The 14,073-nt window shown below is 36.5% G+C and overlaps 1 protein-coding gene across 16 annotated transcripts in view; it reads left to right on the top strand.

The window, feature by feature from the left end:
• ROBO2 (roundabout guidance receptor 2) overlaps window positions 1–14,073 on the top strand; it is a 952,677-nt gene that overhangs the window by 858,382 nt on the left and 80,222 nt on the right. For all 16 annotated transcript variants that reach the window (XM_041124896.1, XM_030020184.1, XM_030020193.1 and 13 more), the window contains 3 exons: window positions 495–660; window positions 2,350–2,516; window positions 7,456–7,577. In XM_041124896.1, coding sequence (XP_040980830.1) covers window positions 495–660; window positions 2,350–2,516; window positions 7,456–7,577 — 455 coding nt within the window. The remainder of the gene's footprint in view (window positions 1–494; window positions 661–2,349; window positions 2,517–7,455; window positions 7,578–14,073) is intronic.

Raw genomic sequence — 14,073 nt, 5'->3', positions numbered from 1 at the left:
GACACAGGTATGCTATAACTGTTCTGAATAGGAGTATTAATAAACTATGGGTTTGTCCAGTAATTGGCTTGGGCAAGGAAACTATTATGCCTACATAGAGGCCTATCAAAGTCCAATGTGCTCTCTGTGAGTACTGGAGTTGATCTGGATATAGGAACTTTCTCGGCCTTCTAGTAACTGAGGTTTTGGTATTTTATGTAAATTTCAGCAAAGCTGGGCTTTTTTGTTATTCTTCCTTTTCTTTTTTTATATATTTATATATAACCTTTTGAGTTTTATGGTTTTTTTCTTTCAGTATATACCTAAAGAACGATAGCTCTTCATCCAAAAATGTGTGTGGTTGTGCAATTGTTGACTTAGTTCTTTACAGATTAAGAACATTGGTTATGCTGATTTTGCAGATGTTTGGCATGTTTTTCCTTTTAATCTTCTACTTTGATCAAATTTATACAATCAAGGATAAAAAGTAATTGTTTTGTATTTGCCCCTCACAGAATCCGGTGGAGCAACAGTCAGTAAAAATTATGATATAAATGACCTCCCTGGGCCACCATCCAAACCTCAGGTCACTGATGTTACTAAGAACAGTGTCACCCTGTCCTGGCAACCAGGGACCCCTGGAAGCCTACCAGCTAGTGCATATATCATTGAGGCTTTTAGGTATGTGAATTATTCCACTTTTAATCTCCTTCCTTTCTAATTTTGCTTGAATCCTGGTACCAGCTGTTTTCCTGGTATTATGGTGTTCTTTTAGACTCTACACATATCATTAGAAGTCCATTAAAAGACTCAACTCCTGTGGCAGGCATTGATTCTTACTTTTCAAATTGATTTTTTTTTTTTTAATTTGTCACTTTTTTCTAAGTGATTAATTAGAGGAACATCTAACTATTTCTTCAGGTCAACAGGAATATAACAGGACAATACAGTCATTATTTGTTACTTTTCCCTTAGCATTGATGATCAGTGAGTTTCCTGTGGGAATACTGCAGGTCAAATCTTTCGGGCCAGTGTTATCTTGACTATCAGAGTACAAATAATCTGAAAATAAATGGATAATCCTGAAGCCTCTCTGCATACTTGAATTCCTGTTCTTGTTAAAGCAGCACATATTAAAGAGTCAAAGCACTTAAAATTTCTATTTTTTACTGTTTTAGGTAGATTAAAACTTTTAACTGAAAAAGGTAGTGTTGATAATTTAGGATTTCATACTGCAGCCTGAGGCTGAAGAGAATCCAGTTGCTCCCTTCCACACAGCAGCAATTAATACATGATGTGAAGGAACTCCTGGGCTCCAATTCAGCAAGTTTGTTTAAGCATGGGCCATACCTCTCACATGTATCAGTAATATACTCTTTGGCTTAAAAATGTGCATGTTCTTAAATGTTTTCCTTAATCAAGATGTTCAACAAATGACAAATAATTTAGTTCATCTTTTAATTAAAATTCATGCAAATTTAAGAAGTTATAGCAATAATGCTTCACCCTGCTATGTTAATATGCAAAGAATATTACTGTACGTGCAGATTGTGGATTTTTTTCTGGAACTTATCCATTATGCATTACATGACTGAAACAATTGAAACATGAAACTCGTAGCTCTCCAGTTTCTTTTTCCTTTTAATATATTTAGATTTTTTTTTAATCAATGCTATACAACAAAGCACAATAAGATAAAATTTTCTCTTTAAACTTTTGTGATACTTCACCCCAGATAAGCTTTAATGGCATCCCATCAATAACTTTAACAAAAGCCAGGCATTTTCATTAAAAGCTGTTTTAACAGTCACACTTGAAATCTCTTCATACAGTGGATTGTAATCTAATTATAATAATGTCCAATGGAAAATGTAGTGACAGAAAAGTATTCATATGCTTTCCTTCATTTACAAGCATGTTTTCAGCAGGTTTTTCCGTAACTTTGGGTATGAATATAGTTCAAGGAGAATACTTTTCTTCCAGTGACAATTTATTGACATAATTTACTTAGCAGTATATAAAATTACTCTTTTAACAGGATTTTCTTTTCTAAGGTTTATGTTCAAGAGTGGTCTATTTATCATTCAAATTTACTTTACAGCTTTCCACACTTTTCTTTTGTAGGTATTTATTTCGGAGAGATAGCAAAAGCTTTTGCTGCTGCTGAAAGGAGAAATACTTTTGACAGCTGTGGGGGTTTTTTTATCCCATCTTGATGAGTTAACTGAAACAAATATTTTTATTTTTTACCTTGCTTTTACTACTTTTTCCTGTACTTAGACTTTATATAGGGTTACAAAAGCAGGTCCTTTCACTTCTTTATTTTTCTCTTTCATTAGTCTATAATCTTCAACCCTCTTCTCGTTGCAGTCAATCTGTGAGCAACAGTTGGCAAACGGTGGCTAACCATGTGAAGACCACTCTCTACACTGTGAGAGGACTGCGCCCCAATACAATCTACCTGTTTATGGTGAGAGCTATCAATTCACAAGGTCTGAGTGATCCCAGCCCTATGTCTGATCCTGTCCGAACACAAGGTAATAGTATTTATTAAGGCTTACGTGCTTGAGCTAAAATAGAAAGAAGGAACTGAGAGTTGACCAATAGGTCAGTGTGGCCATTTGGCTTTAGCACTCTGACTGAAAGAATCATGAATTGAGCTTAACCAATAAAGATAAAAAATAGTCCAATGTTTTCTATATCAATCTGGAGCTTAGAAGAGATAGGTTAGCTCTTTAATCCTTTCTATATTGTAGACCTTTTGGTTTGCAGTTCACTTAGACTGGGTGTGCTCCTTGATGCCTGGTTTCTACTGAAAGTAATGTGAGTTACCCAGGCTTTTCAGAAAAGTGCTCTGAATACCATGCTCTCCTCAATATGTTTTCTTGCCATTTCCTTACTTCTTCTCCATTATTATAATAGGGATATACTATAGTAACAAGTGCTTATGAGAGATGGACACCATGTTTAGCACTAGTTTTAATCAAAAGAACTGCACAAAATATCTGTAGTGTATTGATTAATCTGGTCCAACATTTAGACAGATAATTCATGTAAAGTAAGGCATCTACATGCTAAGAATATTTTTAAGTTATTCTAGAGGAAAGTATGGGTCTTCTATTTACATACCTAGATTTCTGAATTCTTTATATTAATCAACGGCATAAACCAAGAGGGAAGGCTGAAGTGAATCCCTCATTTATAGGGTGGTCATATAATTGATAGCTGTGATCCTCCATTGCTATTAAATTGACTGTTGAATTCTGTTCACATTACATCAAACTCTAATGGGGTATAACTGCCATAAACAAATTTCTCTTCACAGCATGGATTTTTTTGGCTTTGACAACACATTGCTTGAACACTTCATTCAAGAGTGTAGTTCTGTGTTAAACAGGTTGGAATGCAGGAATTAATAATTTTTTGGAATGATAGGGTTTTTGAGTCCAAAGTAATAGCTTCTCTCACAGTTAATTTAGAATGAGATCCTCTGTCTCTGTTTATGGAAGTTATAAAAGTGTCCGTGGATAGTGCATCCTGTGTCAGCCTCCTGCATGTGTAAGTGGTTTGGATCCTTTGCTGGTCCTAAATGGAAAGAGAGAAACAAGAGTAGGGTGGTATTTTTTTGTCACGTAACTGTCACAACCAGCCTCTCTGATCCCCGTCTATTCCGGAATAAATCTGTCCTTAATAATTATCCCCTCAAAATAGTAATCATTGCTGTAAAAGAAGAAACAGAGCTGCTTCCCAAAAAGCTGAAGGAGTGAGTTGGACAGGGATTTCATGGCTTGACTATCCATGGAGTATCACAAGTTTTCTCCTCTTTCTTACTCTCCCATTATTATAGGGAGACTTATGCTTTTCACTGCACCAGCCTTTTAGTCTGCATAACTTATCACCTGGTTAAAAAAACAACTTTGTTTGGCATTTGAGTGTCAAGTATAGACTTTTTATCTGACATACTGACAAGCAATTTGATTTCAGTAAAAACATGTCTTTTAATTAGCTACAGCATGTGTTGCAGCTTCCATTTCCAGAAGCTGTTTAGCAGTCAAACACACTGAGACATGTACAGGATTTATAGCTTCTTTGCAAGCCTGCAGTTTAATAGAATTAAATCATAAAATCAATTGAAAATTAACATAATGTTTTGATGTGATTTCTAATTATGCCTGAATTCAATTCAGGCTCAGAGAAGAAGCTGACACACAGTAGAAAGCCTATTCACAGTGGTCATGGAGGAAGAAAAACGCAGCTATTGCAGTGCTATATAGTATTAATTTGCAACAGGTGGCTGTGGTAGCTTTAATAGCTGAGCCTTTAATTTCCTGGTGTTAATTACAACAAATACAAGTAATAGGATTTTATGCATATTGTCAGGAGTGGGCTGCAAGTAGACAATCAGGCACTTTCAGAATGTTTACCTTATATGACTTGCATCAAATAAGCACAGAGAAATCAGTAATTACTCTAAGAAAGGAGTTGATTTCTTGTTTGGATTATTAACAGACCAAGCCACATATTAAGAAACACTTTAAAGAAACTATATATAATTCTATCCCTGGAATTTAAATTACTAGCAACTAATAGCAAGTTCAATGGAAGCCGATAAAAGAGAGGTTAGAGAAAATATGTAACCAGTTTAATTTTAGAGACCTCTTAATTGTGATCAGAACATAGCTTCTTGAGCCAGTTTTGCTTGAGTCATGATTTTATTTTTTTAGTATTTGACAATATCCTTATAGATAGATCAACTGTTTTTTCTACCAGGAGTCTTCTAGTAATGTGGAAATGACATTACAAGACATTACACTGTAAGCATCACATATGCATATGTTTTCAAGTGTACATACGAGAAAACAGAATTCCACATGTACATCTTGATACTCATTTCTTACTGTTATCAGCCCATGTTATTCCCTTACTTCTGAACATATGTCCCATTAAAATGATGAAATGCAGTTCATACAAACACACTATGTAGAAATGTCTTTTCTCCTGAGGAAATATAGGTACTTTGTTGGTTATATACCACAGGATGACTTAACCTAAAATATAGCCATGGGTAGCTGTAGGTATTTTGTACCAAGGCTCATAGCTTTTTGTGGATAGCAGCATAAATTATCATCCTGTAAACCAGTCTGAGTTGCTGTCTTACAGATTTATTTTATTTTATCTTTCTCTTTCTTGGTCACTTTGAATAGTCATAATTTGATAGACAAGCTCCTTCAGTGACATCCATAGTTGGATTATATTCCCTCTGGAGATCCTTGTAGCCATTTGCATTAGAAGCCTGTGGCAATATTGTTTATTGGTGGCTCAGAACCCATAACAATCCAGAATTATAAAGCTGAAATATTGATGATCAAAAACTACTTTCTTTCAAAATCTGGAGGCATGTGATTCAAACTCAGTTGTTATATTTAAATGTTTCATTTTTAAGAGGACTATTATTTCTTCTTAATAATATTTAGAAAATAAAAAGAAATCACATGCTGCACACTCCCATATCTAAGACCATGTTAGAGAGGCTCACACAATCAAATCCAACAGGTGTTAAAACTCAGATTTATTCTTCAGTAAAAAAGTTAGTTAGAACTCCGATAACATTTGTGAACCACAGGTTCAATGATGTCAGGGGAATTAGTACTACACAGCTGACTTAAGAATTCTTAAGGTTTAGAAATGACGACTCAAAATGCGCATATCACTCACCTAAAAGATGAGGGCTCTCAACCTGCAGGAGTTACCTAGGGCAGCGTCCCCACCCAAGGGGAGAGTCCCTGACTGCAGACCCACTGCTCCGAGGAGGACTGACTCAAAATGTCCTCCGGCGGGGCCCCATTTATACCCTTGTTGAATCTGATCTGTGGTCATTTTAATCCCCATTGGCCAAAAGGTCAACACTTCCAGGTACTTGACGTGTGTTGGATTGGTCAGTTTGGCTTTCAACCCGCAGCCTCTAGGGTTTGGGGTTTTTTTCCTCTCTCCCTGCCCGGAGAAGTTTCATTTCCTGTCGGGGTGGGTGTACCTGCCACAGACCATCAGAGGGGGAAAAAACCTTTTATCTATGTATTCTCTTCCAAAGGACATGATGTTGACCTGGAAAGAAGGAAAGTGTCTTTTGCTAGTGAATCCCATGAGAAAACCAAGCAGAATTCACAGATGTCTAGACAGGCATGACCATAATGTATCAGGCCTTTTTGGATATAACCTGTGCTTGTGTTCCAAATCACCTCTTCTGGAAAAATTACAAGCAAATTCCAGCAGAAATAATCAGTATATGTATTTCTAACAGGCATTATGTAATCCACATAGACAACTGACATAGTAAGGGCATCTGTAACTGTTGACCAAGAACAGCATTGTAGGATCCTTGAAGGATCCATTGAAGGGATCCAGACTTCACTGGCTCCTAGAAAGTACTTTCATTTCTGTCTAAGTTGAAGGGAAGGGATGTGCTATAGTGATATATTAGCTAGGTGATAGCTGTAGCCCAACATTCTGCTTTTGGCGCAATGTAGCAGAAAATGATGATTTCCAGGAACTATCAGTAAAAAGACACGTTGCACATCTTCTCCATTTTCTGACACATTTTGTATTTGCAGTTCCTATTTAGCAAAGGTAATATAGCTTCATTCAGTTTAATGCAATAGCACAAACCAAATGTGGTCCCTAAGGACTAGGTACTAGGGCCACAATTGGTGCCAGAGATGGAGTCACAGTTTTCCATAGATGTATATTAAGTGATCAAATTCCTTCAGATTTTGACTAGAAGAAATAGTTTCCCCACACACTTTGAAGGAATCTTTGACATAATCCTGAAGAGAAAATTTTTGTGGTAGAGTGTTTTTGTTGGCCTTTTATTAGATCAGAATCGGTTTGGCTTCATAAATAAATTCTTTTTTCATATTTTCACTAGATTTCATTATCTCTGTCTGTAAAGGGAAAATTTGCTTTGCAGAAGAAAATATTATTTTTAGTGTTTGGTTTCTTGTGTGCGTGGTATGTGGGAAGGGGAAGCTTAGTGAAAGTTTGGAAACATATAACGACAATGTCATGTATGCTCTAAGAAAATTAAAAAAAAAAAACCTGTTCATCTTCTTCAATTATACTAACCAATTTGGTTCCAGACCTCTGGGCAACGATATTATTATCTGAGTATTTTGGAAATAGTGAATATTGCATGTCTGTCATCACTTACCAGATCTGAGAAAATTTCGCCATCAAGTCTGAATACTTATTTAAAAATCTTTATATTTCATTATTTCCTAAGCAGCTAAAGGTGAATGGTTTGTTTGCATTACTTGATATACTTTGGAGCTCATATTTAAACCTTAGTACTCTATTGTTTTAACAACAGTACTGTAAAGGGTGTTTAAATCAGGTCGTTAAGCTCTTCAGTCATTCTTATTGATGCCATATAAACCCCTTCTCATTAAAATAACGCTTTCATGTGTGTGCCTGGCCTGGCAGATATCAGCCCACCAGCACAAGGTGTAGATCACAGGCAAGTCCAGAAAGAACTGGGAGATGTCATTGTACGACTGCATAATCCTGTTGTGCTCACACCCACAACGGTTCAAGTCACCTGGACGGTAAGGCTTCTCTTACAATTACCTTAACAGTACTTTAAATTTGCCTATTTATCCCTGCAGTTTTTCACTACCCTGAAAAGCTCCAGTCTTGACCCCAACGTGAGTGCTCTGATAAACTAGCATTATACAGGCATATATATGTGGTAATGAAATGGTCTTTTTATTTTCTCTTTCAAGTCAGGCAGGTTCAAAGTCTTCAGTGTTCAGCTCAAAGTGAGCTAGCTGTCTGACTAGAAAAATATTATAAAAATGAATATGCTTAACACCATAATCTAAAGGATAATTGATCTGTGGACTCATTACTGTGCATGTCAAAAAATAATCAAAGTTAAATATCAACGTGAAATTGCTGTATGAAAAAGCACTTTCCACTTCAAGGCATAGGGACCTCTGACAATACCCTATTATTTGGTGACCCTAAAATGCAAAAATAGCTTTCCTATAGGGCACTTGCAGTGAAGTCAGAAGCATGTGGTACTGATGCCTGATCCACTGTGTAGCATCTGGGTTTTTAGCATAAGCTTTACCCACAATCAGTGGATATCCTTTCATTATAGAAGACCAGAATCTTTTTGGCAGTACTTAACAACATTTCTATTTGAGGGGTCAAACTACTGGGTGGAATTTCTGGTACAGTGTTTGGCTTTCAAAATGCTATGTTTCCCTTCCTGAGGCTTGAAGGGAAAGATTTGTAACTGTAGAAGGAGAGAGTGCTTTGCTCTTGGGGCATTCGCCCCATAGGAAGGAGAGCCATGGGTGGAAGAGCGAGAGAAATAGTACTGCACTGCACGTCACAGAAACGGTTGTATTATATAGGATGAATTCTGCTAAAGGGCTATTCACAATACTCAGTTTTTTTCTTCTACATGCAATATTGCTAAGAGGTTGATGTGTACAGGGGCTTATAAAACAGGAGAAGCGTGTGGTGATAGATTGTGTATTCTAAGGATTACTGTTGTTCTTGCACAACTCAGTCATATTTACAGGGGCTTATGCACCATCCTTGTTCTGACAGACTTCAACGGTGAGGGAATGAATTAGAATAGAGAAACCTACAAATTTGTCTTTCTTAAAGGATTATTTAGAAAATGTGTCATTGCATTTTGCCATTGATGATGTCAACACACAGCTTGCCTTTCTAAAAATGCTGTCCGTTTCACCTAGATAACTCCAGGACTGGCTGGCTAACCTTTGTGCAAACCCTTTTGCCCAAGCAGACATTTGCCCAAGCTGATGGGTCAGTAGTTTAGAAACTTTGGATGTTAGCAGCCAGTAATTGTAAACGTGGATCACATCCATGTGGTGCTCCTTCAAGTCCTTTCTTGGGTGTGGCAGCTATCAGAAACACAGTTTCACAGGCTTGCCCTTGCTTTAGCATATACTGCAGAAGGAAGCCCCAGTATAAACAGTATTGAGTTTTATGCAATGTAACCAATGTTACTCATTATATTATATTGAAAAATATATATGTATTTGCATGTGTATGTGTGTGTGTATATATATGTATGGGTGTGTATGTGTGTGCATGTGTGTATATCTATATATCTTTATCTAAAAGAGTCTCTTGGTGCCCCTATTGAACAACTAATGAGTGAAGAAAACATAGTAAGGTAAAGGTAGATTGTTAGGCGTGCTATGGATATCAGCTCATTGGGAAGATCCCTCAAAGCAGTGACCCTATGCCACCTGACAAGCGTACAGGCCTCTACAGAGACGTTTCGGAATTGCCCAAGGGAAGACAGACACAAAAAAAATCTCTGGAACAGCTAATTAGAAACTTTCCAGCAACCAGAACAAACCCAATTAATTAACCATAGTCTCTAGGAAAAAAGCCACTCTATCCAGAGAATAAAGTCCACACTGTTAATATAACATGGTTAGATAGTGTAGCTATCATACAAAAGGATGGAAGTGCCATGAGAGTCGTAAGACTCTTTGTGTTGACTTTCTGCAATTCAAAGAATGAATGCCAAGGAGCAGCATCCTTGATTACTGAGTTGCTGGCATCCTGGCTCCCAGCAAATTAACACCAATTTCTCCCTTCTTTCTGAGATTGTTTTGGTTTTGCTTTCTTTTTTTTTTTTTTTTTTTTTTTTTTTTTTCAAATTTGAGTTTAAAATTTCAGAAATAGTTCTGTGCTACTGTGTTGCAGTTTTAAAATATACACATACATATACACACATATTTTGTCTGTTTTAAAAGAAGGTCAGGCTTACAAAGTCAGTGTTAAAAAAAAGAAGAGGAATGTCAGAAGTTAGGTTTTCACTGTCACTTAAATTTATTCCTCTTGTGCATAGGTATTAAAGTGTAGCTGTAATTACCTGGTCACACACAGGATCTCTTCTTCATGGAGCTATTCAACATTTCTTTTTATCTTCTTTATTCGCTGTGTGGTGCCAGGTCTTATTAAATTCATACTATTGAAACCTTGCATTGAATAAAAAATTATTAGTTTGTCTCACATGCTTGCTTATCTGTCATGCTCTCAACCGTAACGTTTGGGTGCTTCACAAATAATACTGAATTTAACATCACAATGATAAAAATGTGTCATTATCCTAACTTTAGACACAGAGAGGTGAGGTACAGAGATATTTATAACTGATGAGACTTACAGAATCAGATATGCCCGCTGTTATCCAGTGGCTAATTTTAAACCTTGGGCCCAATTTATTTTTACTTTTATCAAAACATTTTGCATTGCAACAGCATATGGTGTACTCCAAGCATGTTTTTAGCTGACCTCAACTATAGTTCAGCACTTCTAGCCTCACTCGGCATTAAACTGAGATTTTCATTAGTGGCCAAATGTGAAAAGTTTCCTAGCATTATAAAGGAGCCCTGTGGCACAAGCAGGAATGAAAGTCAGTTCTTCAGTATGGCAAAGGAATTGTTGCTTTGAAATCCCGACTGCCTTCTAGGAGCCTACAAGGCAGAAGGATAATTTATTTACCTCTGTCTTTTAATTTGACATTGATTTTAAATGAATGTACCGCACTGGAAGCTTCAAGAGTCAAGTCCTTTAGACAGTCTTCCAGTGTATTGTCACCTTTTGTTTTGTTCCTGTAGAACAGATAAATGCTAGTGCTGTTTGAATTTCCAGAGATTACTGTGAGTCTGTACTACTGAGTTTAGCACAGTGTGCAAGGTATTCTGCCTAGATGGAGAATTGCTGTAGGGATTGATGTGGGAGCAGAGTGTTCCTCAGGATATTTTGGGGTAGAAATTTACATACTACAGAGCATATTGCAAAATGTGTTTAGGGTGCAGATTAACAGGTTTGCCTGAAAGGAGCCTATGTTTGCAACATAAGCTGCATTATGAGTTTCTTGCCGTGTTTTTAAGAACCTAATAGCCTAACTGAATGATCTAATAGCCATTGAACCTGTTTTGTGTTCAGCTGCAGTACATGCAGATTTGAACATGCAGGGGAAGTGAGTTTCCTGTCCTGCGAAATAGAGAGCTGTCATCAGTTTTGTAGAATACCTCCTGCACTATGTATTCATCATAAAAAAGGGTGAGAAGGAGTGTGCAGGACCAATTATGCTTGTAGGTCTTCTCAAAGCATTAGGTCAGTGCTGAGCAGAACCTACCCAGTAACTGCTCTCTTCTCTCTTTTAAAGGAGCATCTGTATTTTCTGCTGTCTTTTGAGGGAGAAAGTGTATCTTTAGATCAGCAACTGTTGCAGCTCTTCTGAGTGGATGTCACTGCTGCTTGTACAAATTCAAGAGTAGTTAAGCGTGTCACAGGAAGTCTAGAAATATTCTCTGATCCCAGTATTCAGTGCAGAGTTCCTGCAATCTCTGTGATAATACTAAGTACTTTGTATAAGTGGCAACCATTTACAAAAGAGAAAGGAGAATACCTAGAAATGATTACATTCTTTCATCAAGTCACGGTCTGTGTTTCTGCAACTCTGCCTATGTGTGAACATATACCAAACCTATAGAGTTGTTTGGTGCTTAGCACAGCTGAATGCCGTTCTTTAATGCTAAGCGTATTTTTAGTGGCCTGCTGTTGGTGGGACACGTAATTACCACATAACAAATGGAGGAAACAAGTCACAGGCTTTGTATTTTATGTAAGACTGTGTGTGCATGTATATATATAGACATATACACATATGTATGTATATGTGTATACACACATATACGTGTACACACATATATGTGTGTTTGAATGTAGATGCGAAATACACCTGTCCTATACCTACAAATATCTCTGGTTAATCCATGTTAATTGTCAAAGAGTAATTTTTACTAATCGGAAAACTCCAACCAAAACAAAAAATCCACCTTTATCAATAAGTGAAGAGTCCTCGGAGTATACTCCCAACATTTTGACCATATGAAAGGCCCTGTTCATTCAAACTAGCTTTAACTGGGTGTAAGAGAAAGCTTTGTATCCTTTCCTTGATACTGAATGCAACTGGATGTTTGTAGAAAACATTAAAAATGCATAGTGTTTTCTTTTGTAAGTACCCTCCCAGACCCTGAACAATAGAATCACTGTCCATAATCTGAAATTTCAGCAGATCACTCAGCCCTGTGGTAATCAAACTTCTAATTGAAAGCTCTGTAAAACTTGAGTGAGCCCCAAATCAAGCTAGTTTATAGCACCCATATACATGACAACCTTGTTGTACTACTGCGTTCTGGTTTTATATTCCTTGTATTGTTTAGTCTTTTAGGTTAGGAACTTAGAAGTCTAGGACTAAAAGAGGTGTATGAATAATTTGTGCATTACCTATATGTAAGTAGATATGAAAGTGTGATGGACTCAAAATTAGTATACTATAGGTATATATATAGGGGTCCAGTTCTTCTCAGTGAGTTGGTGGGTGCATTTGTGTTTGTACCATGCTGTACAAAAGTTTCCATACTGGTAGTTTTGTAGCAACACACTGTTACTGTTCAACCTAGTCAATTCTGAATTTTCAGGTGTTCTCCACTAGGCAGCAGTCAATAGAGCTTAAAAGCACAGCAAAGACAAAATGGAAAGTTCTAACAAAGTTATGCCATCCTTTAGCATAGCTTCTAACTCAGAAGTTTGGCAAGAATCAAACTCAGTGTTTGATTATTAAACATCATAGCCTTATATTGTAATTTACGTTGAGAATCTGTATTACAAAATGCATGAAAGTGTTATTCATGCTGAATTTTGTAGCAAACATGAGGTTCATAAAGTCTTTATGTCCGTAAAACATTTAGTTAATCAAAGTCAAACATGGATAAAAACAATTTACTCTGATTTACAGACTCCCTTCATCTGGAAACAGCTGCTTAATGTTCTTCTTAAAAACACAGCTTGATTCTTTCGGTATTAACAAGCTATTATTGTGAGTTATATCCCTCTTTCAGTGCATAAATTCACTTAAAGTGAATGTAGAGAAGTTTATAAAACGCAAGCTTAATGTTGTTGTAACATATGTTGCAAGGTTTTAACAGTGACAGTTTTGATGAAAGACATTTCTGCTTTGCTCTCATAAATAAAGCTTTCTTCTTGCTTGCCCAGCTTTTTAATGTCCAAGAATCTGTGTCCCCTCTGAATGCCTCAATAAACTGTAACAAGATTATAGGAGAAGCATGATAGAACCTGGTTTGCATTTTCAGCCTTAAATTCATTTATTCTTAAGAGAAGTCAAACTAATGTATCTCTAATTCTGAAATACCTTTGAGCTAGCAAATTGTCAAGAACAGAAAAGAAGTCCTACTTGTTGAATCTTACTTATAATCCAGATATTTACCAAACAGCTAGTTGTATAGTCTTGTTATTTGTGCTGCACTTTCTTTGGCTCTTTATTTGATGGCTACAGAAGCAGCTGGGTTTGGTTTGCTTTTATCCATCAAATTGTTTTGGCTGTTTTTTCAGGCAAAATTCATGCAAACATCATAATAGCTCGAGTCATTATTTTTGCCTTTTTTTTTTTCCCAGAGAAAAAAATGCATGCAACCTTTCCAAGATAAAACACATTTTAAGTTTTTCCTTCAAATAAAAATCCTATTTATAGTTATGTTAAGTTAGAATTGTTAAACTTCTATGTATGGTCCAATCTTGAATTGTGCTTGCCTAGCCATATATAAAATATAAACTAAAACCAACATTCCATCTCCATCTGATGGCCAGAGAGCATTACAACCCCAGGATGCAAAGAGACTGCTTAGACTGTGAATACAAGAAACAGCACATGTCCTTGGAAGTTGTTTTCTCTGCATCTGTCTTATGTTTATTTTACTTTCCTGAGCATCTCATGAAAAGATGAGCTGTGAGCCAAGTAACAGACTAACTGAAAGCATGTAGGGTATCTTCAAAGACTTGTCCTTTTCTGAAAAGAACTTTTTTTTCTTTTCTTCTCATATTTTAGCACATCAGTAGCCAAGATGTGCTTAATAAGTTTACATGCAGTAAGCATTATGCCAAAGTTCTCTTTTCATGATGTGTTGCAGGGGTGGGACCTTGTTTTATGATTTAAGGTGGTATTTGTCATGATATATA

This window comes from Aquila chrysaetos, chromosome 7 (assembly GCF_900496995.4).
Source record: "Aquila chrysaetos chrysaetos chromosome 7, bAquChr1.4, whole genome shotgun sequence".
NCBI classification, from domain to species: Eukaryota; Metazoa; Chordata; class Aves; order Accipitriformes; family Accipitridae; genus Aquila; species Aquila chrysaetos.
Note: the sequence above shows the minus strand (reverse complement) of the source record. Positions and strands in the feature narration are given on the sequence as shown.